Consider the following 27,907-nt stretch of genomic DNA (forward strand, 5'->3'; position numbering starts at 1 on the left):
GTTGCCCTGTCATAAAGCCCTGTACTATTGGAGGGACATTCACGTTGACAGGAGGTACAGACTGACGTGGCCGTGAGCTCTCGCCAATCTCAAAAACCATAGGAATCTCCTGCCTGTCCTTTGAAGAGGAACCCTCTTCCATAATTCCCTTCCCCTTGTCGGCCATAGTGTAATCCCCGTGTTCTTACAGTGTGTGTCTTTACCCTGAACAATCCAGGCTCACTCTTTGAGGAAAAAGTGATTGATGTCCCGACAACGGAACCATGAAACCGGCCCGTAGGGCGGTAGGTGTTGGCTTTCACCCGAAATTCTTTACTTTCGATACACACACAGAGCACTTTACAAAGAGAACCTGCGACGGGAATTAACACTTGAATACACACACGGCTCGGAAGCTAGAATGCTCCGAGCAGACGCCGACAACCTGTAGGCCCCAAAATTGGCGCCCCTTTCGGTATTTCTTTATTCGTTAGGAGGGTAAATTACAAGGTAAGGTCCTGGGAATCCTTCACGTGTATCCACCTAGATACCATCTGATTTGGCCAAATTTCGGCAGCATAACAGCCCCAAAACTTGCGCAAAACCAATTCCCCTGCTAGAACTCACTTGCACTGGCGTCATCCCTCTGATTCCTGCCCAAAAACAGTAAATTCAGCACACTGTATTTACTGGTTTTTGCCCTGTTTTCAGCCCCAAACAGTCCCCTAACTGTCCTCTGCCAGTGGGTCACGATTCCCAAGTGTCCTGGCGTCCGTATGGCTGAAAAACAGTCAAATTACAGCGCATACACAGCGCTGATTTTGCACCTGTATAGTGAGGTTATGACCCTCACCAGTGCCTGCTTTGGAGCAGCAGCTAGCTACCCCTGTTCCTGCTCAAGGAGGCTCTTGCCTCAGCACAAAAGCATGAACCCACACAACTGTACATCAGTCAAATGAGGAGCCCTCTTGTGGGGCATCACATAACTGCACGTAGGGGAGAGAGAGAGAGAGAGCAGTGTGTAGTGTGCAGGGCATCACTCCTAGCACCACACTGTACATGAGAGGGAAAGGAAGCACTCCATAGCTCTTAACCTGTGACAAAAACTGAAATGAGGCCTCTCCCAGCTTAAAAATCAGCGCCCATTTTTCTGCAAGAGGAAACTGCATGAAATTTTGACACTTGGCGCATTTTCAAGCATTTTCCCGTTTCGGGTTCGCCGCTTAAAAATATCCCAACCGACGCGTCAGTTGACTTCGCGGCAGAGTTATAAAATGTTCCCCTAGTCATACCGGAGGTAATGACGCGAACACATTTCACGGCCCAAAATAGCAGTTCCCTAAATTTTAGGAGATGCTTCCGTTGGGCTTCCACTGGTCTTCTGACCATCTATCCTCATTGGGACTGCATCCAAAAATGCAATGTGGCCCAACTATCGGATACTTTCTGTTGGTAGTCCTACCTTGACTTTATGCCTTAATTGAGTTCACTACCTAGTATCCACCAACTTGCTAAGTGCGACAAGGAGACCTATATGATCTTGCTCTGAGCCTAGACATCCTCTTACCATACGAATTCTAGTGCCGACCACTTCCCGTCTGCGGGTGAATCTACCGTTCACATTGGCTATACAATGTCTGACCGTTTGCTACTTCAAAAAGAGGGTCTCAAAACAAATAAAATAAACCCCATTGGAAAGAAACCAACAACCAAGGTTAGCAGTTGCCACATCTCTGTGACATGGTTAATAACTGCCACGTCCTCGTGACAGCTGCCACGTCATCAAGTCAATGCAAAATCCAAAAAATCCGTACAGTCTGCCACGTCATCACGTTATTACACAAGCCTTTTATGTGTGTGTGGGTCCAGCTTTATTTATTATCGTTGTGCCACTTGAGCCCCATCGGATGGGGTCCCATAAGTTGGCAAGAACTACTCTTTAGAAATAGGCCACTCGGCAAGACTTTGCAAGTTGGTAAAACTTCTTCTACTCCCATTTCTTCTTTCACCACTTCTTCACTTAGGGTTTAGGCCCCTTGGTCGGGATCCGCCGGTTTGCTCCGTTCTTCAGTGGCTTGACACGTCAGCAGTTTGTGACACTTCCATACCGGTGAAAGTGCAAATATGACTATGGAAAGCTTCAAAGTGCAAAAATAGTGTTCAGTCTCGTAAAAATGCCCTAGAAGCTCAAACTCGCAAGTTCCTTTATAAGTCTTTTTAGACTTGTTACTTGTCAAAATTCTTAATTTGGTCAAAGGGCTTTAATTTAAGTCCTATATGTTGATTTAAAAATTAAAAATGTGTGGGAACACACATTTATTAAAGTTCTAAGTGACTTTTATGTTGCTGAAGGCTCTAGTCCTATGATTTTCTCATCCTGAAAAGAAAGAGGCTTATACTCACCACTTATTCACAAGCTGCAAAGTGTGTCAGTAAACAAAACACACACACAGTTGCGAGCAGCCATGCCCATTTTCCGAATCTATTTATGGCATTCACGCAAGAAGCTAGCAATCACCCGATCGATCGACGTACCTCTGGTGTGGGTGTGATATAAAGCTGAGCTCTGCTGTGGCGAGCACTTCTCTGGCTGCTCATTGTCTGGTGTAAAGAAATCGTGATCTGCCTCTGAGACTAGCTCTACCCTGATGTCCTCGGCAAGCTCTCCCTGTGACATGGCAGCTCGAGTAAAAACAGGTCTAGGCATCTCTGGTTTAAGTATCTCATGACTCTAGAAAGTGGTCCGAAACCCTCTCTGAACAAGCTGTCACAATCTTGGTCACCCCCAAGTCAAGAATCCAACACGACGCACGAGAGAATCACCTAAAATACTTCAAAACTTTAAAATCACAGCTCGGTTTTGGTCGACACAACCCGTCGTAGTTCCGTGCCAAGAGAGATTGGCCCCAAAGACTGGCACCCATTAATGCATGATCAAAATACAACTCTCGCGGGTCCTTGGCTCTGAAAAGTGAGGTCCTTGGGCCCTTTTTATTCTTAGTATTTAGTAAACGCATCTAGATCCATCGCGGACCTCACTGATGTCGAATTAACTAATCCTTATTGCAATCATGTCTATAGAGATTTTCCGCTTAAGCACTGTCGTGTGCGAGTAATCAATTCTAAGGATCCCAATCCATCACTAAGTTCATTCTGAATAGAGTGGTCCAATTATTCAGTTCTAGTTGTGTCGCCATCTCATCTTGCAGGTACTCTTGATGCGCTCACGACAGTTCCATTGAATCAGTTGTGATTCCATATTTATGATTCGTTATCAGGTTCATTCGAAAGCTGTCACTGCTTTAAAATCATCATCATCTCATTCGCAATTCTGTTATCTGTTCACAAAGAGCATGTTCTTCCATTAGTTTCATTCTAAATTCATGATACTTATGGCTGTCAGGTTCACTTTGGAGCGGTCATTGCTCGGAACTCGTCATCCATTATCATCGATTTCACCTGTTATCTGCACACATCTAGCAAGTTCTTCTAAAAAACATTAATTTCATATATAAATTGGATTTACCTTGGGAAATTTGTGTTTCAAAGTTCTTCATTCACACACTTAGTTCATACTGAACACAGTGTTTCAATCATCTAGTCATCTCATCCATCCAAAAGTCTTGATGCACCTAGATCCCTGTGTAGCCATCTCATCCCGTAGGAACTCTTGATGCGCTCATCACAGTATCCAGTCACCTCATTCATATGGGAATCTTGATGCATTAGAATCATTTAACATGCGTAATCATCCTTCATTCAAACTCATCATTCTTATCTTGAATTGATGGATCCATTCTTGAGCTTCCGTCGCTCGCGATCTCACCATCTCATCCTCGATCTCACCTACAAAACAAGCAAGAAGATGTGTTAAGAACACTCTTACTATGTGTGTTTATTCATAATTGAGCTTAGCTAAAAACTGAAACTGAACTAAAACTAGAGACAAAGACTCAAAAGACTGAATGTGTGTGGTGTTCTTATATAGAAATTGAAAAGACACGATGAAAAGACATGACCATAGGTCAAGAGACATGACTCTAGGCCAATAATTGTGTCCTTCTGCTGTAGAGTCGTGACCCTTCGGCGTAAAGATGCAACCATTCGTTGAAGAGGCATGGCTATTCGCCGAACAGATGCGACTCTTGGGCAAAGAGACACATCCTTTGTATCTGCAAAAGAATCAAGCAAAGAAGGTAATACAAAGACAACGAATACGTCACAATCGTGAGATTCCCTCCCATTTAAAATGAGAGCCTGTGTCAAAGAAATGACTTCTGATGTTGATAGAACTCTCGAAAAGCATTGAATCTCCGAAAATCTTCAATCTTTGAGTTATCTGGAACCTTTGTCTTGAACCTTTGCTTCTTGCAAAACCTTTTTTCTTTGACTGCTAAATCCCATGTCATTGCATCGTTCAAAGACTTTTTAGAGGAATGTGGCTTAATCAGGTTGACTGCAACAAGAGATTGATCTTCAAAATCTTTCATGAGGTGTAAGACTTTTGGTTCAATATATTGTAATAACTGTGAAATATTTGGTGAAGAGGAAATCTTCTCAAGGCACATCTTGGCTTAATCAGAGGATTTTGGATTGAGACTGCAATCATCTTCCAATAATGAATTCGGAAATTCTTCAAAACCGTCTTCAGAAACTGCCACTTCATAACTTGCAATTGGCATATCAAATCAAAGAATCAAAGAAAGCATAATCATCTTCTGACTCAGAATCTGCAACTACGTCCTTATCTTTGTCCGGTAACAAAGAATCACTTGCCAAAACTTCTTGCTCGAAATCATCTTTGTCTTCATCAATTGATTCAGAAGAAGTTAATGAACTCATAAACTCATCAATAATAATTTTTGCATCCGCATTGAAAATCATATTCATTGCATAATCCATTGTATCATGTTGTTGATATGTTTGACTGGTACACGTTGTTGGGAAACAAACAAATTGAAACACTTCTATAGCGATGTCACCCAAGAGTGTTGAAAGAGCACAAAAAAAACACCAAAAGCTTTGGGAAACTCCTTTGAAATACCACTAATCCAACAAGAGTAGTCCCCTTGGGAATTTATTGTACGTCGCCCACCCAAGAGACTATGCCACAAAGAAGGAAGAAACCTGGGTAGGCACGGAATTACGGATGTCGCCTACCAATGCTCTTGAAAACAAAGCTTTCCCCTTCATCAAAAACCACTTTAAAACTCCCCCTTCAAAGCATACATCACCCACAAGACGTATGGGTTTCCACAATTCAACCAGTGTTGTTCTCGTCCGTCGGACGTGACGTCCCGTCCCATCCCGTCCGGTTTCGTCCTGTCCGGCAGTGGCGTCCGTTCCGTCCGGCCCGTTTTTAGTCCGTTTGACCGGTTTTAAAACCGTTGACTGCGCTTTTGTCTGTGAGGATTTTACATGACTTTTTGGCATAGGATCCCTCCTAGGATCCCCCCCCTCACCTCCCACATGCCTTGAGCATTGCTTTGGATTCCATTAGCTCCTCTCTCTCCCTCTCCCTCTCTCTCATTGCTTTGGTCCTTTACCTTGGATTCTATTAGGGCCTAGGCTCCTCTCTCTCTCTCTCTCTCTCTCTCTCTCTCTCTCTCTCTCTCTTATCTAACTCTCTCTTGTGTTCAAGGGCAAGTGTCTACGCTCTAAATCTATATAAGGATGCCCTCTTTCTCTTCTTCTCCATTATGTTCCAACTCAAGGCTCAAGCTCATGAGTCATTCTCAAGCTCTCAAGCTCTCCATTCCTCCATGAAGCATTCCTCCATAGCTCTTAAGCTCTCCATTCCTCCATCATAGCTCTCCATTGGCATTCCTCCATGAAGCTTTCCTCTTGAGTCTTCCTCTCTCACACCTCCTCTCTCCATTATAAAAAAATCTCAAGCTCTCCATTGCGTAACCCTCTTAAGTTTCAACTTTCAAGCTCTAAATCTCTCAACTTTCAAGTGTTCTATCATGCCTCCCCCTCTTCATGAAGCTTTTGAAAAGCATTACCGTTCCTATGAGAGACTGAGGGACAAACGAAACGTTTGTAGGTGGACATGCAAGTATTGTCCCAAGATCATGACCTCCTCCTCCACTCGACTCATCATCCACTTGACGAAGTTGGGAGGTGAAGCCGGTCCATGTCCCAATATACCCGACGACATTTTGGAAGAGTGCAAGAAGAAGTATCTCCCTTGGAAAAGGCGCAAGGTGGGGATGAAGAGAGCCCAAGAGGAGATAGTGGCGCCCGACATTGATGTTACCGACTCGGAGGAGGATACAATCACAAGCGGCCCTTCTCCCTCTACCTCCATTGCAAGCGGTGCGACGGCAAGGTCAATGGCTACCAATAAGAAGAAGGCATCGGCAAGTGATAGTGGCCGTCCTCCAAAGCAAGCAAGGCAAGCCTCTCTCTCGCAATCGGTGGGTTTGAGCTCCGGTCCATTGTCTTTCCTCAAAGAGAGACAAAGGCTTGCGGACATTGAGATTGCACGCACCATCATTGAGTGTAATCTTGCTTTCAACATCCTTTGACTAGAGCGGTGGAAGAGGATGGTGAAAGCTATTGCAACCGTCGGTCCATGTGAGGGGTGGACGGGTCCATCCTATGCGGACATGCGCACCAAGAAGCTCGACGAAGAGCGGACAAGAATCGACAAATCCCTTGAGCCCGTGTGAGCCGGATGGGCAAAATATGGGTGCTCCATTCTCTCCGATGGGTGGAGTGATCGTAAGAAGAGGGGCATCATTAACATACTCGTGTCATGCCCTCTTGGCACCTACTTCTTGAGAGCGGTTGATGCGGGAGCAAGAGGCAAGAAGGTCACGGGAAAATTCATCTACAAGCACATCAAGGCGGCAATAGAAGAGGTGAGAGTTTAAGTTGTCCCCTCTTCTTGTGCAATGTGTAGTATGTACTTACTACTTTTTGCCCTCTTGATAAGTGTTCTAAATTTTTCTCTCTTTAATGTAGGCCGGGCCCGAAAATGTGGTGCAAGTGATCACCGATAATGCATCCAATTGCACTAGCATGAGCCGACTACTTGAGGCCGAATACAAGAACATTGTATGGACCCCTTGTGCCTCCCATTGCCTCGATCTTCTCATGGAAGACATAGGAGAACTAGAATGGGTGAAGGCCATCCTCACCCAAGCCCTCACTATCGTCAACTTCATCAATGCTAAGGTGAGAGTACGTGCAATTTTTTGCACGTACTCCGACAAGGAGTTGAAGAAACCCTCGGCAACACGGTTTGCCTCTATGTGGCTTCTTCTTGAGCGCCTCTACGATGTCCAAAACAAAGTGCAAAAAATCATAGTGTCCGATGAGTTCAGGCAATGGTGTGAAGGAGAGAACTTGGCAACCTCACAAGAGGCAAAGGCCATCCAACGGGTTTTCCTCAAAGAAGAATTTTGGGAAGAGGTGAAGGGTCTTGTGGTAGCCATCTTGCCCATCTACAGAGTGCTCCGAATGACCGACATGGAGGGATCTACCATAGGCCTTCTTCACCACTTCATGGATGAGGCATACAAGGAAATAGAGGCATCAACCATTCTTGATGGTCCACCCGACGGGACACGGTATGATGTATCTCCTTTGCTCTCCATTCTCAAGTCGACAATATGTTTTTTGCTAATTTGCACTATGCCTCACCTCTCTCTCTCTCTCTTTTTGTAGTGATGTCTTTGAAGATTCCCCCTAGAAAGATGATATCCTCTTTCTTTTCCAAAAGAGATGGGATTTTATGAAGAGGCCCATTCACCACTTTGCGGCTCTCTTGCATCCGGCCTACAAGAAGCCGGATCTTTTCACAAACCAAATGCTACAAGAAGAGAGCCACAACTTCCTTCCCAAGGCCCTCTCGGAAGATCATCACGGCGCATTCCTTCAAAAGCTAATCAACTATGGAGACCAAAGAGGCACGGCTTTTACTTCCACCATATGTTGGAAGAGGGAGTCCTTGGTGAAGCCTCTTTTTTGGTGGCAGAGCTTCGGGTACCAATTACCTCACCTTCAAAGAGTTGCATTAAGGATTCTTGGACAAGTAAACCCTCTTAAGCCTCGGGCCTTGGCGCTCTCTCTCTCTCTCTCTCTCTCTCTCTCTCTCATGAATTATATTACATACATGATACTCACTATCTTTTGAATATAATATAGGATTGCTCATCCGGTGCATGCGAGCGAAATTGGTCCCGCATACTCGCTTATCCACACCAAAATTCGCAACAAACTGTCAACAAAGCAATTGGAGCGGCTCATCTATTGTCGCTCCAATCTCCAAATGTTGCGCTCCATGCATGAGATGCCTATGGCTAGACAAGTAAACCCTCTTTCTACACACTTGCTTCTTGACTCATATGGGCTATGGCTTTGCATTCCAATTCACATGTGCTAACTTTATCTCGAGTCTTGACTCTTTTGAACTTTTGTATAACTTGTCAAATAGGTCAATGTTGATGATTGCAAGCTCTCAATTGATACTCTCAAAAGTGTCAACAAAGAGCGTGATATGACGGAGGAGCAAATTTTCCGCGAGCTCTACTTGGAGCTAGAGGAGATCGACCGACGGGTTTCTCGCACACGATCACGCAAGAGGGTCATTGTGCGTGGAGTCCCTTCGGCTACAAGAGGTAGAGGTGCAAGAGCTTCCCATGCTCGTGGCCGTGGGCTTGAGATGGACGCTACTACTCCTACAACCTATGTGCGGCGTGGCTCGGGAAGCGGCTCCTTTGCGGCGGCCTCTGTATTGGAGGATGTGCCTATTCGTAGATCCAACACTATGGACCCTAGAGAGCCGGAGTATGACGAGGAGGGAAATCTCCTTAGTGAGGGAGATTATGACACACCACAATCCGATTCATGTGAGGATGAAGATGGCATCGATGAGCATAGCTCACAAGAGGAAGATGATGATGATGATGAGAGCGGAGAAAGCTCTTAGACTTTAGTGTCTCTCATATCTTTTTTGACCCTACTTCCACTTTTTGCACGATTGAGGCTTAAAAGGCCTACTTTTTGTATCATCTCGATTATCAAATCTCAACTTAGCTTTTTGATTTATGACATATGTAATGCGAATCGCAGTTCATACCCATTGTGTCTCATTGTTTTGATTCTCAACTCTTGAGTGTCGGCACTTGGCACTTAAAAGTTGCATTCTTGTCCAATGTGATAATCAATTGTCTATTTGTCCTAAGTGTAAAATCTAGGGTTAAGAATTGCGTGTTTTTATTTTTGAACGTACGTAACCATGTCGTACGACATAAAATTTTCTAGTTCGATGAGTACTGTACGTCTTCGTACGTGGACAAAACGTACGTGACCGTACGAGACCACCCTGAATTCAACCTACATAGTTTTGTCCCAAAGCTGCCATGCACTGTATGTTGTAGAGAACAGACCATAACACCAAAACCCCAACTCCAAAAGAAATGATTTCAATCTCTATAAACTCTGCAACAAAAGTGCTAAAATCCTTCAAATCAAATCCACTCACAACTATGTGCAAAATCAACGCGAATAGGATGCTGTAATAGGAAGACTAGGTGTAGAGAGAGCTAGTCGAGGGCAAAAAACTGCATCCAAAAGCATTAAGAAGCCAGAACGAGCTAAGACCTGCAATTTTTTGATATTTGATTGTAACTTTTTTTAGTTTTTACATGAGTTTTAGTTATATACAAGTCTCCCTTCAAAAAACTCACTCACGGGCACTTACAATAGCCCGACAGCTGTCACTAGACTAGCGACTTGTAGTGCATGTACATGTGCTTGCTTAAAACCCCACAAAAAGAAAGCCCACGCACACTTTTGACATCGGGTGTCATGTCCAAATGTACAAACTTACAAAAAATGGGGTGTCAGAAATGCGCCCAACATAGTTTGCCACACCCAAGCCTGCTAGATCATTCATGATCAGCAACACAAAAGAGATCCTGTAAACCACATGAGGGAGTCTTTACTTCATCTTCTTCATTAGCTACATGATCAGCAAATTCTTCAAAAGAGGCCTCATCCTCAATCACAGTCATCAACCTTGCAATATACTTCTTCAACCTGTAGCCGTTGACACGTGCTTTATGTGGGGTACCATCCAAGTCAGCAAGCTGATATGTGCCATTTGGAAACCTGTTTAAGACCAAGAAAGGACCTTGCCACTTGATTTGAAATTTCTTTTGAAAAGTGCTATCAAGCTTACTATTGTAACGAAGCACCATGTCACCCTTCTTGATGTCCTTGTCCTTGTCCCTCACCTTCTCATTTGCCTTTGCTTGATTCTTCTTCAAGACCTGCTCATAATGCTCAAAAGCCAACAACCTATCCAATTGTACACATTGCAAATATAGAAGCCTTTCCTTGGGCTCTTCTTCAAGCTTTAGCATCATCTTCAAAGCTGGTATCTCCACCTCAATAGGAAGTAAAGCCTCTTTGCCAAAAACTAGATGGAAGGGAGAGAAACCAGTACCTGATTTGGTGGCAGTCCTGTAAGCCCATAGAGCACAAGGTAGCTGTAAATCCCAAGTCTTCACATTGTTTCTTGTCATCTTTGTAAGCATCCTTATGAGCTCTCCGTTAAACCTTTCATTCATGCCTTTTGCATTGGGGATAATACGGAGTAGCAAACCTGCGATGCACATGAAGCTTCTCACATAGATAATCCACCAACTCTCCCCTGAAACCTGGACCCTTGTCAGAAAGTAACTCCAATGGCATGCCAAATTTGCAGCAAATATCTTCATCATATATAAATAAAGAAACATTTTTGCTCGTGATGTGCTTAACAGCTTTTGCTTCGGCCCACCTGGATAGATAGTCAACAGCAATAAGTATGTAACATTTGCCTCTAGCTGTCATAGGTAGAGGACCTATTGCATCAATACCCCAAACACATCATAAGCCGCAATGGTGCCTCTAATTTCTGATTTGAGAACTCTATTTACCATGCTTTGACGCTCTTTACAAGATTTGTACCAATGATGAACATCACGTTGAATGCTTGGCCACACATACCCCTCCTGCAAGACTTTATGCAAAGTGATCTTTGAAGCAAAGTGACCACCACAAGAACCCTCATGATTCTCCTCTAAAATTTTGTAAATTTCCTCTTTCCAAGGAACTTTTCTCATCATAAGATCAGCCCCCTTCATATATAAGGCATCACCAAGTAGCCCATACCTTTTGGCACGGCGTAGGAAGGCATATTTTTTTGACTTCTCCAACTCTGATGGAAGCATACCTGTTTGTAGAAACTCTTCCTCCCTTTCTAAAGCTTCCCTTCCCAAATAAAGAGGATAATCAGCCCTTATCACATACAATTGCCCAATTGAAGCTTGCGCTGCACCATGTGCTTCTTCATTTTGAGACCTATCCGCGTGCCTTAAACTCCAAGCTTCAAAATGCTTAAGCAGATTCTTCACTTGAAAAGACATATTTTTCAGCCTTGGATTTTTACTTTGCCACACCCCAAGTACTTGCTTAACCACCAAGCATCACCACCCTCACACGACGGATGCCAAGCTCAAGGCAAAGGTTGAGACCTTTCTCCAAAGTAGCATACTCAACTTCATTGTTGCTTTGTGCTGTAAGCTTCAAACGCACCTTGAGGATCATAAATTACAACACCTCCCGAAGCTTCATCATGCGCTTTCCTGTAAGAGCCATCAAAAAACAATAGATGGGCATTGTCTATGTCAGAAGCTTCCATGTGTTGCTTCTTCACTGTGTTCTCCTTAAGAAGAAGAGGGCTTTCCTTATAAGTAAGCAAATTAGCCAATGTAGCCCTTGTACTCATACCAACGCACCTTGAGGATCATAAATTACAACACCTCCTGAAGCTTCATCATGCGCTTTCCTGTAAGAGCCATCAAAAAACAATAGATAGGCATTGTCTATGTCAGGAGCTTCCATGTGTTGCTTCTTCACCGTCTTCTCCTTAAGAAGAAGAGGGCTTTCCTTATAAGTAAGCAAATCAACCAATGTAGCCCTTGTACTCTCCTCAACAAGAAAAGAGAATTGGAATTCCTGTAACTCCACAATCCACTTCGTGAGCCTCTTTGACAAAGTAGGGCTATTCACCAATTGAGGTAGAAGAGTGGAGCTAGTGAGGAATGTGAATGGTTTAGGGAGAAGGTAGTGCCTAAACCTTCTACATGCATAAATCACACTCACCATGATGAGCTCCATCTCGGTATAGCCTCTTTCCACCTCTAGCTTCACCCTGCTAGCACAATAGGTAGGCTTCATGTAGTGTGAGTTGTTACCTCTTTGAAGAAGCATAGCTCCAATAGCATCCTCATCTACTGATGGATTCACATAAAACTTCTTATCCCAATTAGGAGCTTGCATAGTAGGAAGAGAACCAAGAACCTCTTTGATACCTTGAAAAACCTCTTCACATTCATTTGTCCATTGTAGAGGATCCAACCTTGCTACTTGTTGTAGAGGATAAAGAAGTTGAGAAGACAAAGGAATGAACCTTGCCATATACTTCACCTTTTGAATGAAAGTAGCAAGTTGCTTTCTATCCTTAGGTGATGGTAGGAGCACCAAAGCCTTCACTTTGTCAAGATCCACTTCAATCCCATTCTCTGAGATCATATGCCCCAAAAACTTCACTCTTGGTTGAGCAAGATGACACTTCTTTGGGGTGAGTTGACCTCCACTTCCATCATGTTGCTTCAATGCCATCCCAATCTTTACACAATGATCCTTTCTAGAGCTATAAACACAAAAGTCATCAATAAGATCCTTCACAAACTTGCCAAGAAAGGGAGAGAACACCTTATTGACGCGCTTTTGATACCACGCACAGCCATTCATAAGACCAAAAGGGAGCACACAATAACAAAAGCATCCCCATGGTGTGATAAATGTGGTCTTCTTTCGATCTTCTAAAGCCAAGGTGAGCTGAAAATATCCAAAGAATCCATCACATACACTATACCTCTCATGCCCTGCAATAGAATCAAGTATGTCATCTATGAAAGGAAGAGGGTATGGATCCCTCTTCATGGCTGCGTTTAGAGGCTTAAAATCAACACATATCCTTCTTGGGTGTGACAACAACAGGACTCACCCATTCTACAAGACATATGACACCTGCTTCAAGAAGCTTGTCTACCTCTTCCTTTAAAGCATTAAGTTGTACCTGTCCCATTCTCCTTAGCTTTTGGCGTACGGGCTGAGCTCCTTTTTTGATTGGAATATGAATTTCCTCTCCCTTAAAGCCTCTAATTTCGTCATAAGAAGTGATGAATAAATGGGAAAATTGTTGTATCATATGTAGGTACTCACCCTTCTCATGACTAGTCAAGTCGGGAGACAACGTACCTTGTATCAGCTCCTGTTTGACATTAGGTTGAACTTTGGGTTGCATTAGCTCTTCAATTTGCTCATAAGGACCAGAGATATCCTCGTTCTCCATAAGGCCAATAAATCTTTGTTTCTCATCATGCTCTTCTTCAAGAAACAAGGAGGAAACATCTAGATCACTATCACTGCTATCTTCCACTTGACTGCCATCATCCTCGTTGTCTTCTTCTTCACTTGAGTACTCTTCTTCATCACTTTTCTCATCAAAATCAGCGTCCAAAGACTGCTTGCTAGCCATGTCAAACCTCTTCTTATCACCCCTTCTATTGTAGAGAGTGATGGTACCATGCCCCCAATCCTGTACAGCTTTGGTTGCCTATAACCATGGTCTTCCAAGGATGAGAGGGAAAGCACCAATACCTGCGGGCATAACATGGCAATTGACCAACACTTTAACATCAAATACATCCACCTCCAAGTCCTTTATAACTCCCAAGCACCTCACCCTTGATTGGTTGGCAAGCTTTATAGGAAAACCTGAATTCTTCACCATGTTGAGTCCCAACTTTGATACACAAGCTTGAGTAATAACACATACTTGTGCACCTCCATCAGTATAAGCCTCTTCAATGCTCTTCCTCTTATGCCATGCATCCATAGTAGGGCATATATTAGGTAGCTCATTCAAAGACAAGTTTCTCACTGACCCCCTTGCAGGCTCCTTCGTAGGGTTGATTACATGCTTCCATTGCCTCGTTAACTTAGGACACATTTCCATGAGTTGCCCAAAGGTAACATCAGCCTTTCTACCCACAAAATTAGCCCTTAAACTATAATTTGGTTGCCCTTCTCCCAAAGGAAAGTCGGATGCATTGTAATGTTGCTTGGGTTTCCTCTTCTTCTTCTCTTTACCTGTATCTGTTTCAACCCGTTTCCCTCTTTTATGGCTGGGACTTGCATCACTCATGTCATGATCTCTTGTAACCCTCTTACCTATAGGCATGACCATAGCTCCCAAATCATTCTCTTTCTCCTCCAAACGGATTATGCTTACCATTTTTGTTTTGCCCTTCTCTTCAGCTGTCAAACCACTTGGCCTTGCTTCCCCTTTAATCTCAATACCATAATCTTGTACTCGAGAAGGAATTTGTGGAGGAAGAGGAAACATGTCACCACCCATTCTCTTTGGCTTGTCACATTGAGGGCTTTTATGACCCCATTCACCACAATTGTAACGTTGAAACATATCCCCTCTTCCAGCAATGCCTCTTCCTCTACCACCTGTAAAACCCTCATTGCTTCCATACCCACATCCATATCCATAGCTTTGACAACTTCCACCTCCCATCATATGCACACTAAGATTCTTCATAAGAACTACAACCTCTTGTATCTCCTTGCGAAAAGCATTCACATCATGAGACGCTTGTTGATCATAACCTGGTTCCCTAATGAGGACCCTTGGTTGCTCTACCGCTTTCACTTCAACCTTTGGCTCGACATTGATTCCAAGTTGATGAAGACGCTCTGCTTTTCACTCTTTATTCTTTGCAATTTCAACTGCCTCCTCAAAGGTCCTTGGCTGCTTAAGCTCTACCTTCAAGCGTAGGTTACTCCTCAAGCTTACAAGAAACCTATTCTTCTTCAACATGGCTGGAGGAATTTCAGTCCCCAAAGATGTACACCACTTTGTCCATAACGCATTGAATGCCTTCACAAAGTCTTCTATGGTCTGGCCTTCACCCTATACCAAGCCTTGAATAGACTTCCATACCTTTTGTGGGTCTTCCACCTGTGGAAAGTGTGTAAGAAAAGCATGCCTTACCATTTCATAAGTCATAACTTAAGGAGGTTGGGCTGATTGTAGCTCCTTTTCGTAGCCTTCCAACCATTCCCTAGCATCTCTGTTCAAACAGAAGTAGAAGATTCGTAGCACCAACGCTGGGTCTTGCTTGTCAGCAAGAAGGCAAGCAAACTCCATTCTCTCAATGATACCTTTGGAATTTTCATTTGATTTTCCACTGAACTCAGGAAAATTAAACGCATGTATTCCATAACCTGTAACTGAAGGTAACTTGAAGCGATTCCTCAGTGGCGGGCACCAAAACACTGTTGGGAAACAAACAAACTGAAACACCTCTATAGTGATGTCACCCAAGAGCGTTGAAAGAGCACAAATAAAACACCAAAAGCTTTGGGAAACTCCTTTGAAACACCACTAATCTAACAAGAGTAGTCCCCTTGGGAATTTACTGGCCGTCGCCCACCCAAGAGACTATGCCACAAAGAAGGAAGAAACTTGTTTAGGCACGGAATTACGGACGTCGCCCACCAATGCTCTTGAAAACAAAGCTTTCCCCTTCATCAAAAACCGCTTTAAAACTCCCCCTTCAAAGCATACATCACCCACAAGACGTATGGGTTTCCACAATTCAACCTACATAGTTTTGCCCCAAAGCTGCCATTCACTGTAGGTTGTAGAGAACAGACCATAACTCCAAAACCCCAACTCCAAAAGAAATGATTTCAAACTTCAAAAAATCTTTGTAAACTCTGCAACAAAAGTGCTAAAATCCTTCAAATCGAATCCATGCACAACTATGTGCAAAATCAACGCGAACAGGATGCTGTAATAGGAAGACTAGGTGTAGAGAGAGCTAGTTGAGGGCAAAAAACTGCATCCAAAAGCATCAAGAAGCCAGAACGAGCTAAGACCTGAAATTTTCTGATATTTGATTGAACCTTTTTTAGTTTTTACATGAGTTTTAGTTATATACAAGTCTCCCTTCAAAAAACTCACTCACAGGCACTTACAGTAGCCCGACAATTGTCACTAGATTAGTGACTTGCAATGCATGTACATGTGCTTGCTAAAGCAAGCTAAAAACCCCACAAAAAGAAAGCCCACACACACTTTTGACATTGGGTGTCATGTCCGTATGTACAAACTTACAAAAAACGGGGTGTCAGAAATGCGCCCAACAACGTGAGGCTTGAATCATTCATTCAACATGATAAATAAAGCCCATGTAAAATCGATTCACATCCATCTTTGAATAGATTGATAGTATGTCCTCGAAAGCTAATGGCTTGATCGTATTGAAATAACCAATGCTGACCAAGAATCATGTCGCAGTAAGATTAAGGCATGACTTCGAAATCCAGTTGATCTGCATAATTTTGAATATCGAATTGCAATTGTCGATGTGTCTCATCACAAGTTAAAATTGATACATTTGTTAATTCCACATCATATAAGTGAGATGTCTTTTGAGTTGGCAAGCCAAGCTGTTGAACTATCTGAGTGTTGACGAAATTATTCGAGCATTTGCTGTCCACGAAAATATTGATGGAACAACCATTGAGAGTTCCAAGAAAGCTCAAAACTTGCTTTGAAAGAGGCTTCAAAATTGAAGAATCACATTGAGCATGCTTCATAAGAATAGTCATATTTGTTGAGACACGAATTGTATCGACCATAGATTTTCCTTTATCTTTAGCAAAAGCTGGTGGTTCAGAATTCGGTGATGTTTTTGCGTTGGAATTTCTTTTCAAATTAGACGGATTTGGTTTCTTTGGACATTGATACCATCGATGGGCACCACCACAAATTGTACATAATCCATTCTTCTTTGAAGTGGAATAAACATTTGACGAAGAGCCTTGTTGAGTATTGGAACGCCGATCTTGAGAAAAATCACGTCCTTTACCACGATCAAGCGGAACATTTGCTTTGAGATTGTCGACCTTGAGAGTAGAACCTTGAAGTTGAATAAAGCTTCTGAATTGAGATTGGTGTTGCTGACTTCGGCTATAGCATTCTTCGCGATCGTGCTGTGAAAAGCGAGCGTTGTTTGAAGATTGGCAACTAGGGAGAAAATTCCTAATAGGTCGCCAAGACGCTCCACATAGGCAATTGTAGCATTCAAAGTGGTAGGGTTGTATTTGTGCACATCGTCCTTTAGGGTTGATTCAAGCCCATCTATGAAACTGTGTAGTTTCACTTTGATACCACTGTGAAGAACATTCTTACTATGTGTGTGTATTCATAATTGAGCTTAGATAAAAACTGAAACTGAACTAAAACTAGAGACAAAAGACTCAAGAGACTGAATGTGTGCTAAAGAGGCATGGCTATTCACCGAACAAGTGCGACTCTTGGGCGAAGAGACGCATCCTTTGGAGAATTGGGGGTCTCAGATTTGTTGCATCTTTGTATCTGCAAAAGAATCAAGCAAAGAAGGTAATACAAAGACAAAGAATACGTCACAATCGTGACAAGATGGCTCACCTCGTTGCAAAAGAGTGGATGTCGAGCTCCATGCTTCTCAATCGATACAGATGCGAGCGCTTCGCTCCTATTTCCCGGTTATCTGTCACAAACAACCAGATTGTCAGTACATCTGTATCCCTTTCAATGTCCTTTCCAGTATCTTGTTCATCTTCTAGTCAATAGTTCTGTTTCAGCTCTTCCTGTGAGTAAAGCTTCCGCTTTTGTGCACTCATCTGTCCTTTCATCTTTCCACCCCATCCTAAGAGGAGACTCAATGGCCTCATGCCCTCTCGAGTGAATCTCATCAATCGGGTAATCCTTCAGGTGTTTCGTAAATCTCGGGTCTCTAGAGTGCTCAATCAATCTTTTCACACATGTGTCAACCTACAGTTTACGATTGTATTTCGCTCCGGCAAACTTCTATGCCGAAAAATTTACCCAGATCTTCATTCTTTTCTTCAGTTCTCACGTCGGATTTCAACTTTTCTTTGCCTTTGTGCTGAGAGGTGTTATCTTGTCAGATTCTCCACTAGAACCCATGTAGAATCTGGGATTTTTAATGGCTTATGTCCTGTAAGACAAAGCGATGAAGACGGGAGCGTGTCCTGCACGATGAAGTAACGGTGGGAGTGCCTAATAAGTTCGGGGTCGTGCACCGAAGATTCTTCAATAACAGTGCGCGGGATTCCGTACAATTTGCCACGTCAGCCTGCGAGTGCGTTTTGCGGGGTCCATACTGTTGCCACGCGGCACTGCTTTCCTACAATCTGCCACATCAGCACGTCTGCTGTGTGTGTGTGTCCGGGCAGTGTTGCCATGTCATCATTTTGTGACAAGCAGTGAAAGCGGCCACGGATCTTATAGTACACAGGGCAGCGACATCTAGTGCAGCTTTGTCTCTGGCTCAATATGACATAAAGGGCATATTGTGGCCTCTGTTGGTACTCCTCGAAATCTACGAGTTTTGATGTGAAGCTAATGCTACGATGTGTGTATCTGGCCAATAATAGCACACCGTAAGTGTGTATCCATGTATCCAGGCCTCGTCACAAATCCGTCCTCCATGAGTTGGAGAAGATGCTTTCTATAGAAAGCCATCTTCGTGCCCCAACTCCTGTATCCATGTGCTCCTGGTATCTAGTTGAATCAAATCCTTACGTATGAGTCTAATGATCTCTGTTCGTGTGATAGATGGGGAGGGTGCATCCAAGGAGTACTGGAACGGGGGCAATTTGTCCATGCTGAACCCATGTAACTGAAATCATGATGTCATTTGCCCATATCAACATGCTGTATCACCTTGTAGCGCTAGTTGTCTGGAGGATTCAAGGGCCACCCGAGCATATCTGTCTCTGGGGAGGTCCCAGAAACTGTGCATAAAAGATAATGATTTGGTAAGTGCCTCGACCACGAGGGGAGGAGTAGCTAGCTCCACTCGAATAATGTCATGTGGCACTGAAGCCTTAGCCTGAATCATCCGAGAAAAATCATAGACTAGAGGCCTCTCCATACATCTCCATCCATCAATGCTACCAAATCTACCATGGTGATCCATCGAGGGTCCCCATATCTGAACTCCATAAAGCATAGCTGAAGCCACTAGATTGTCAAAAAGCGAGAGCTTTTTTCTAGGTTCCTGAAACTGGACCTACGAACACATCCTCTCCAGTCTCCCTAATGGTGCGTAAGCTCTGGTCAGTCTAGTCTCTGCTGCTCTCCTCAAGGAGAATACTCGGTTACTGAAGACCACCCCAAGATAGGTATATGAATCTGTATATTCCACAATCTCTCAACCTTACGTAAAGGTGGGAGTTGACCTCCTAACCCAGTGTGCCGTGGTGTTAAACACCATTACTGTCACAAACTGATAACCTGGCATCACCCTGCGGACAAGCCTTGCTCAGGTGGACAACATTGTACAGACATCACTGTACGGGCAGAGTGCCATGTGGCAAACAGTACGGCTCTTAGCGATTTGCACTGACTTGCTGATGTGGCAGAATGTACGGACTTCCGCGTTGCACGCTCGCTGTTGATGTGGCCTGGCTGTACGGATTTACGCAATTGGCTTTGGTGCTTTTGACAGCTTTTGAAGACCAGTTGCTTTTGGGATTGAATTGCTTTTGAGTTTCCTTCTATTGGGGCTCTAATACGAATTCCCGAAATTGAATATAATTGATCTGTACTCTCTCATTTGACGTATTTGAGTGTCAAGAACTGAAAGACGAAATGACTGCAACATTTCGGTCTCATAAATCTCTATAGACATGATCGCAATAAGGATTAGTTAATCCGACATCAGTGGTATGGATCTAGATGCGGTTACTAAATACGTTGCTGGCAGTCATGGTCTAAGAGTTGCAATGAATTTTTATGTGATTGATTTGTCATGTGATGTCGTGTGATGTCCTGTGATGTGACTGTCGTCTTTGTAGAAGTGCTAGATGTGTTGTGTCTAGTGCGTCGGTACTTAGAGTCATTGTCTACTGAGTTGGTTCATGGCCTTTATCTGTTTTTGCAAGCGTAATCGAGGGTGATTACAATTCTTTCAAGAGGGGGGTATGTCACAATCTGATGACATGGCATCACCCTGTGGACAAGCCTTGCTAACGTGGACATCACTGTACGGACATCACTATACGGGCAGAGTGCCACGTGGCAGACAGTTCGGCTCTCCGTGATTTGTGCTGACTTGTTGACGTGGCAGAATGTATGGACTTCCGTGTTTCACGCTGGCTGCTGACCTGGCTTGGCTGTACCGGATTTCCGCAATTGGCGTTGGTGCTTTTGACAGCTTTGGAAGACCAGTTGCTTTTGGGATTGAATTGCTTTTGAGTTTCATGCTTTTGGGGCTCTGTTTTTAGCACCCCTTGTAATCTTTATAAGTGACCCAAGGAGGCTCACTTCTTAGAGCATTTGGACGCAGAGTCTGAGAGAGAGCACCCGTGGGAAGTTGTACTTTGCTCATAGATTAATATAAAAGAAATACTGAAAGGGGCGCCAGTCTTTGGGGCCAATCTCTCTTGGCAGTGAATCTCTGCTGTGTGGCGACAAAATTTAGACTTGGGGGTGTCCAAGTTTGTTACAATTACCTTGGTCTTACCAAGGTTCGATGACATTCCACTATCTTGGGCAAACACTTGTAATGCATCCAAATGACATTGCAACCCCTTCTGGAGAATCTGAAATCAGCACAATATCATCAGCATATAACAACGGTGGAATCTATGTCCTTGCTAGCCGAGCACCTCTGTCTCCCTCTCTCTCTACAGAGTCCGAAAACTCATCTACATACATCCCAAAAGAGTCGGAGATAGGGGACATCCCTGCTTCACCCTAATAGCGGAGTGGACCATGTCAGACATGCCCTCAGTAGTGCGTACTCGGCCCACCACTGTCCTATATAAAGCCAAGATCCCCCAAATCAGCTCTGTGGGTACTCCCATGTCCTGTAGTCTATGTATAAGTCTGGCTTTCGGCATTGTGTCAAAAGCTTTGCGGAAATCTACAAAGCTACAATAGGTCCTCTTGCCATGGTGTCTACCTTCTTCAATAACAGCTCTGCTCTGAGTGTCAAAATCTGGTCAAGAGTAGAGAAACCTCTCCTAAATCCTGCTTGCCCTGATGCTCGTATGCCCTCTCTCTCTACCCATCTACTTAGCTCTTGCTCAAGAATAGACTCATACAGCCTAGCCAATGTGTGACCAACCATGATCGTGCGGTACTTTCGAAGAATCATGGGATCTTCTGACTGGAAGATAGGCACAATCGTGGACATACTCCCAAGTTTCATGAAAACCTTTATACATGGCTCGATTAAACATCATAGCAAGAACCTCTGCAAGCATATTTCTGCAATGGATGAAATCCTCTGCTACCAGATTATCATGATCATTTGGTCTTCCTGTCTTCATCTTGTCAATGGCTTCCTTACCGTCTGAGCAGTAAAGAAAGTACACGTCTCTGGGCATGTCTCTGGTGGGTCCAGCAAAGGTGGCTGCCCTGATGCTGTGTAGAGAGATGTGGCATATTTCCCCCATGTCTCTGTGGAGGTGATGGGTAGTGGTGGTGAATGCTCTCGAAATAGCCTCCATGCCTCGCCTGAGTCCTGACTCATAAATAGCTCATACAGATCCCGCTCTAATTGAGATATATAAGCCCTCTTCTTTTGTCGCACTAGGCGGCGAAAGATAATCCGTGACTGTCTATGTGTGGTCATACCCATGAACACCTCCCTCTGTAGTTTGATCCTCGTCTCTCTACATTCCTCATCATACCAACTGTTCTGGGGCAGGGCATGCTCCCAGATTTTTTTCGTGTAGTCTGATTGTGGGGATATGCCTCTATCCTGCATCATGGAGCGTCTTTGTCAGTATCTGAGTGAGCTCACCCAGTGGCCGTCTCGGCTCCTGAGTGCACTGCCTATACATCTCATCAGTGTACACGAAATCCATCTCCCTCCATGAATGTATACCGAGTGTGTTTGGAGACCTCTCTAATGGAGCTATGGTGAACCGAAACATGATAGTGAAAGACAAGATAGCATGATCAACTGCTACTCCAACTGGCCTAGTGCCCACCATGAAATCCCAAAAAAGTGGAATGAGATTTGGTTGAGCCATAATCCATTGTACTAGCCCCATGTCGATGTGGAAAACATGTAAAACCTCCCGCTCTAGGAAATCTCTGTAGGCCATTCAAAACGGCCAATCCATGTGCAGTCCCCATGTCTATGAAGTATCGGCCATACGCAGTGTGCTCCTCATCCTGTGATAGTCTAAATAGGCCCATCTCTGTAAGATCTAGCTCCCTAAGCATCTCCTCTGAAGTATCATAGAATATTGTCTCGTGATGGGCAGTCCTAGCATTGAAGTCCCCTAGGATGATAATGTCACCAGCCTTGGAAAATTCCCATATGTCATCATCCAGAATAGCGAAGGGGGACTGTCCTCTAGGTGATGTGTAACAGACTTGGACACTCCAAGTCGAGTTTCTACCGCGACACCACAAGAACAGTTCAAAACAGTTCACAATTCCCAATTGATTCGACATTGGCACGACGGAACTGTGAACTGTCACTTCAAAACAGTTCACAATTCCCAATTGATTCGACATTGGCACGATGGAATTCCCTGCCTAGAGATATTGGCCCCAAAGACTGGCGCCCATTTCGGTATTTCTTTTTGTATTAATCTGCAACTCAAAGTACAAGTGAGTGTGAGGCTCTCACTCTCAGACTCTGCGTCCAGATGCCGTGAGAAGTGGGAAGCCTGCCCACTTATTTAAAGGTTACAAGGGATGCCCAAAGGCAGAACCCCAAAAGCTTCAAAGTTAAAAGCCTTGTAAAAATGAAGCACACAGGCTCTCTCTCTTTCTCTTGCGTAAATTAAAGCAAGCCAATTTGCGTAGAAAACAGCCCACGCTTTACGTAGCCAAAAGCAGGTCCAAAAAGCTGCCGTCTGTACATCACCACGTGGCTGCTCTTCCGCAAACTGCGCCGCAGATTCCGTCGTAATTTCCGGACCACTCCGTACGGGCCTGCCAGGTCACTGCCTGTCAGCGGGGGTTCTTGCAAGAGCGGGGGTGTGTGTGTGAACTGGGCCTGATGAGCAACCCGAAGTGGAAGAAAACGAGGAGATCCTTGTTCCAGAACAGATGTTGGCACATAAAGAAAGAAAGATTAAGGGTAAAGTGATGAGGCGGTTCTTGGTTAAATTCAAGAACTATCCTGCATTGGATGCGAAGTGGATGGAGGAGGAGGACCTAGCAAATATTCCTCAGATTGTGAATCTTACCTTGAAGCTTTTGGTTTAGCATAGTCTATTCCAAATGGAACCCCGAATTTAGCTTGGCCGGATATCTGGTGCAGCGGGTATGCACAAGAGGGGAGTTACTCTGCTCCTTTGTCAACAAATGCCTCGATTTTTGATACTAGAGTCACTGATGTCTCTTTGAGCTTCATGGATATTGAGAGCTGACAGTATTCTGCTGTAATGACTTTATGAATTGGAATTCCCGATAATATGATACTGATTTGTTCTTGACTTGTTTAAGTGCAAGAAGTGATAGACGAAATGACTGCAGCATTTTGGTCTCGATGATCTCGATAGACATGGTTGCAATAGGGATTAGTCAATCAGGCATCTATGAGGTCCTTATCTAGATGCGATTGGTAATTGCATTGCCAATAAAGTCATGGTCTGAGATCCGATTGAATGTTGAATGTGATGTCTAGTGATGTCCTGTGATGTCGTGTGATGTGACTGTCGATTGGTACATGTGCTAGATGTGTGTTCCTAGTGCGTAAATACTAACAGTCAGTGTCTGCTAAGACAGTTTACGGCTTCTGTCTGTTTTGCAAGCGTAATCGAGGGCGATTACAATGTTTTCAAGAGGGGGGTATGTCACAAACTGGTGACATGGCTGCCCAGTTCACACACCCCCCCCCCCTCTCTTGCAAGAACCCCCGTTGACACGTAGTGACGTGGCAGGCCCGTACGGATTGGTCCGGAAATTACGGCGGAATCTGCAGCGCAGTTTGCAGAAAAGCAGCCATGCAGCAATGTACGGACGACAGCTTTGTGGACCTGCTTTTGGCTACGCAAAGCGTGGCCTGTTTTCTACGTAAATTGGCTTGCTTTAGTTTACACAAAAGAAAGAGATAGAGCATGGGTGCTTTATTTTTACAAGGCTTTTAACTTTGAAGCTTTTGGGGCTCTGCTTTTGGGCATCCCTTGTAACCTTTAAATAAGTGGGCAGGCTTCCCACTTCTCAGGCATCTGGACGCAGAGTTTGAGAGTGAGAGCCTCCCACTCACTTGTACTTTTGAGTTGCAAGATTAATATGAAAAGAAATACCGAAAGGGGCGCCAGTCTTTGGGGCCAATATCTCTAGGCACGGAACTCCGCCGGGTCAATGTCGAATCAATTGTGAACTGTTTTGGAGTGAATTCTTGTGGTGTCGCGGTAGAATCTCGAGTTGGAGTGTCCAAGTCTGTTACATGATGCAATACATTGGAGGGAAATAAAAACAGCAATGTATCTGCCTATCTCTGCCCTCAGTCTCACCCACATGTACCTAGCATGCTCATCCCTGCGGGCTATATGTATCAATGTCTGCAGCTCCTCCCTAAAGAAAACTGCCACTCCTCCTGAGCCTCATCGTCTATGCTCCGATCGAGTCTCCCGCCTGCAAGTAGTCTCCCATCTGTATCCGCTCACATGTGGCATGGACTGCCTAGGGGGATTTCTCCTTCTTCAAGTCCACCGCTTTCTCTATCGGCAAGCTCTTGCTTGAGGGCTGAAACCTCCTCTTCAAGTGCTTGAGAGTCCGCCTTGAGTGCTTGTATTTCTGCTTGCAAGTCCTCTTTCTCCTTTTTCCATTGCTTGCCTTTCACTGAAAAGCATTTGGACAAGGCTAGCCTTCTCCTTCCACCATCCTTCCGTCTCCGCTTTCCACTCCATGTCCTTTTCCATCTGCGTTATCCGTTTGTTTGTGACCATGAAAGTTGCCTTCGTGACCGGTGGGGAAGACTTGCAAGTTCGTGTGGTTTCCATTGCTGACCCTGGTACAATGCAAAGAGGGGGGGGGGGGGGGGGGGGGGGGAGGTCTCAGCCCATTACCTTAGGTGACAGTGGGCAGTGGGCTGAAAAGTAGCAGCCAACTCCACTTGTTGGGAACAGAGGTGCGCTGCACCAGCAGGGAAGAGAGAGGGCGATGGTGGGCAGACCAGCAGGGTCGCGCTGGACCAGCAGAAAGCAGGTTTGCTGGGGGGGAGAGAGAGAGAGAGAGAGAGAGAGAGAGAGAGAGAGAGAGAGAGAGAGAGAGAGAGAGAGAGAGAGAGAGAGAGAGAGCGCTAATCGCATTGCTACATCACAGGTCATTTCGTATTTTGACTCCATATTCCCACCTTTGCTTCAGGCTCTGGCAGACTCTTCAGATGAGGTGTGTTTGAAAACAACAATTTATGAAGAAACGTAGGTTGATGTTGTTCAAACAACTAAGCAGTAGAATTGATACTTAATGGCAAGGGCCACATTATTTAGTTCATCTCGTGAGTACTTGAACGATGATTGCAGGTTGTGTTGTTGGTGCTTGACATCCATGCTTGTATAGCAAGGGATAAGCAGCAGTTTCGTCAATTGATGGTGTTCCTTGTTCATCGATTTCGAACTGACCAGACGCTTCTTGAAAAGTACGGACATTGATCTTTTTCTTTGATAGCATTGTGCTTTTGAAATGTTGTGGTACTAGTGGTGGACTCGACCTAGAGTAGCGAAGACTATGATTATAAAATGAGAATGATGTATGGGTGTTTTTAAAGAAGCTGAGTATGGTCTATTGATGGCTTTAACCTGGGTTATATCAAAGGGTGGTTTTTGCACTTAAATGCTGAATGGGAAGCGGCCAGGAAAGCAAACAGTTGAGGCTTGTCAAACTAAAAATACGTTAGTTTGCCAATGCCTCTAGCTGGATCTTTCTTTCTATATTAATTTGTTGTCTGCGCTTGCAGTGCAATGGGCATCTTCTTTGGTCTAGGGATAAGGGTACCATTGTTAAAAGATCAATCCTCTGACTGCCCCTAGTGGTTGCTGAAAGTGTTGTGGGGTTCTTGGCAGACTTGTTCATGTCGCTTTGAGGGTTGGATGCACTTTTCAACACCTCATTCCGATAAATGGAAGCACCACCTGTCAATGATTCAAGGCCTTCGTTTTGTAAAGGAGATTTTTAAAATAGTGCAAGGAAGAGTCTTGGTTTTTCTTCATTTCCGTGATTTTAAACAGTTTCTTGAAGCATTCCATCAAGTTGACCTACACAAAGCATGCTTTCAAGATCAAATGAAATTCTCCAGAAGTCATTTCCTGGGATATAGCCCAACCTTTAACACTGCTGCCTTGTGGCAGAATTTGGGTTTGACTAATGCTCTTTGCCAAAGCAGAATATGATGCCAGCTTGGCTAGCCAAGAATCTATGCTTGCTCCTCACATGGCTGCTGCAAGTTACAACCTGGAGTTTAACATGTTGATACTCTCAACTGCTTCTATGATCACATGGTTACCATTGAATCTTGAAGTTGGTGTACAAAAAGAAAGATTGCATTCTCTTGTCAAACTCTTGAGTCCGAAGGTTTTTGTTCTTGTTCTGTATTTGCGCACGAAGTACTTCGATGGATACTTAGGCGATTGGCGTAGTACATTAGAGCATTAAGTACTGTTAGGATTAGGCTCAAATTGTGAATACATGGGTATGACTGGCAGTTTTAGGAAAGCTGAGATGCAAGAAGAACGATTCATTGAGAAGAAAAAAGCATTCGATAATACTCATGCAAAAGTGTAGCAATGCTTGATAATATCTTTTGATAGTAAAACTTTTTTCTCTTTAGTATGATGCCATTTTGCCATGAACAAATGGTTCTTATTCTCCATACTTGAGATGGCAGAGTGGGCTGTACAGCGACTTCACTGATGAATGACGGTACTTGTAGGGATTTGGAGAGCATTTTTCACCTAAAATATGTATGACTGCTGTATCAGTACATTGTTTCACCAAGCACTAGTAGAGGGCTTTCCTGCTTCCTAGACCGTGAACACGATGGCCCTGTTACAAATTTTGTTTTGGGTGATCTCATAGACCTTAAAAACTACATGATTATCATGAAAGACCACTTGTTGGCCAAGCTTTATGGACCAATACTTGAGGCTTAAGCTTTAGTCAAATCATAGAGAGTTAGTGATTGTGGGCTTTTACTAGTGATAGTTCGTGCTAGACGAGGGCTTCACCTAGGGTCCTTGTTGCACGCGCAAGGGGGTGACTTTTATTGTTGCACTGTGGATTTCGGTACACAGGTAAGCAATTTTTTTCTCATCACGTCCTGCACACAATGAGGCTAGAACCTTGCATGCATATTTTGCTGAGCGAATGTGAGAAGTAATAGGATGCTTAACAAAGAGTGCGATCAATTCATGAGCTTGCACATCTATAGCATCCTAACATACGTGCTCAGCAGTAGGTAAAACAACTCTAGCAGTAGTAGTTTGATTTGACTCTGTAACCGTAGAGAGCATTATGTGCCAAACAAAAAAACAGGACTGGAATAGACTTTAGCACTTCAACACACTTTAAACTGAGAGAAAGATAATCCACACGGTAGATGTGGAACGGCGGAGTTCCATTCCCGGATGCAATGGCCCCAAAACTCTGGCGCCCCTTTGAGTATTTCTTTTATATTGATTTCCACAGAGTACAGTTGCCGGAGGAGTGCACTCTGCAATCTACTACCAAGCTGGTCTGCAAAAGTGGCACTCAAGGCTCATATTTAAAGGCCACTGACCAAAAAACATTAGATACAAA

General features: G+C 44.0%; 1 protein-coding gene and 1 pseudogene across 1 annotated transcript in view; both read left to right on the forward strand.

The window, feature by feature from the left end:
- LOC147417512 (ARM repeat superfamily protein) overlaps positions 1-27,907 on the forward strand; it is a 66,782-nt gene that overhangs the window by 33,226 nt on the left and 5,649 nt on the right. The window contains exons 13-14 of the mRNA XM_086506467.1: positions 25,436-25,501; positions 25,636-25,751. Of these exons, the coding sequence (XP_086362593.1) occupies positions 25,436-25,501; positions 25,636-25,751 (182 nt within the window). The remainder of the gene's footprint in view (positions 1-25,435; positions 25,502-25,635; positions 25,752-27,907) is intronic.
- LOC147417513 (uncharacterized) lies at positions 5,657-8,917 on the forward strand (annotated as a pseudogene).

This window comes from Adiantum capillus-veneris, chromosome 30, assembly GCF_014529385.1.
Source record: "Adiantum capillus-veneris isolate H3 chromosome 30, ASM1452938v2, whole genome shotgun sequence".
Classification (NCBI taxonomy): Eukaryota; Viridiplantae; Streptophyta; class Polypodiopsida; order Polypodiales; family Pteridaceae; genus Adiantum; species Adiantum capillus-veneris.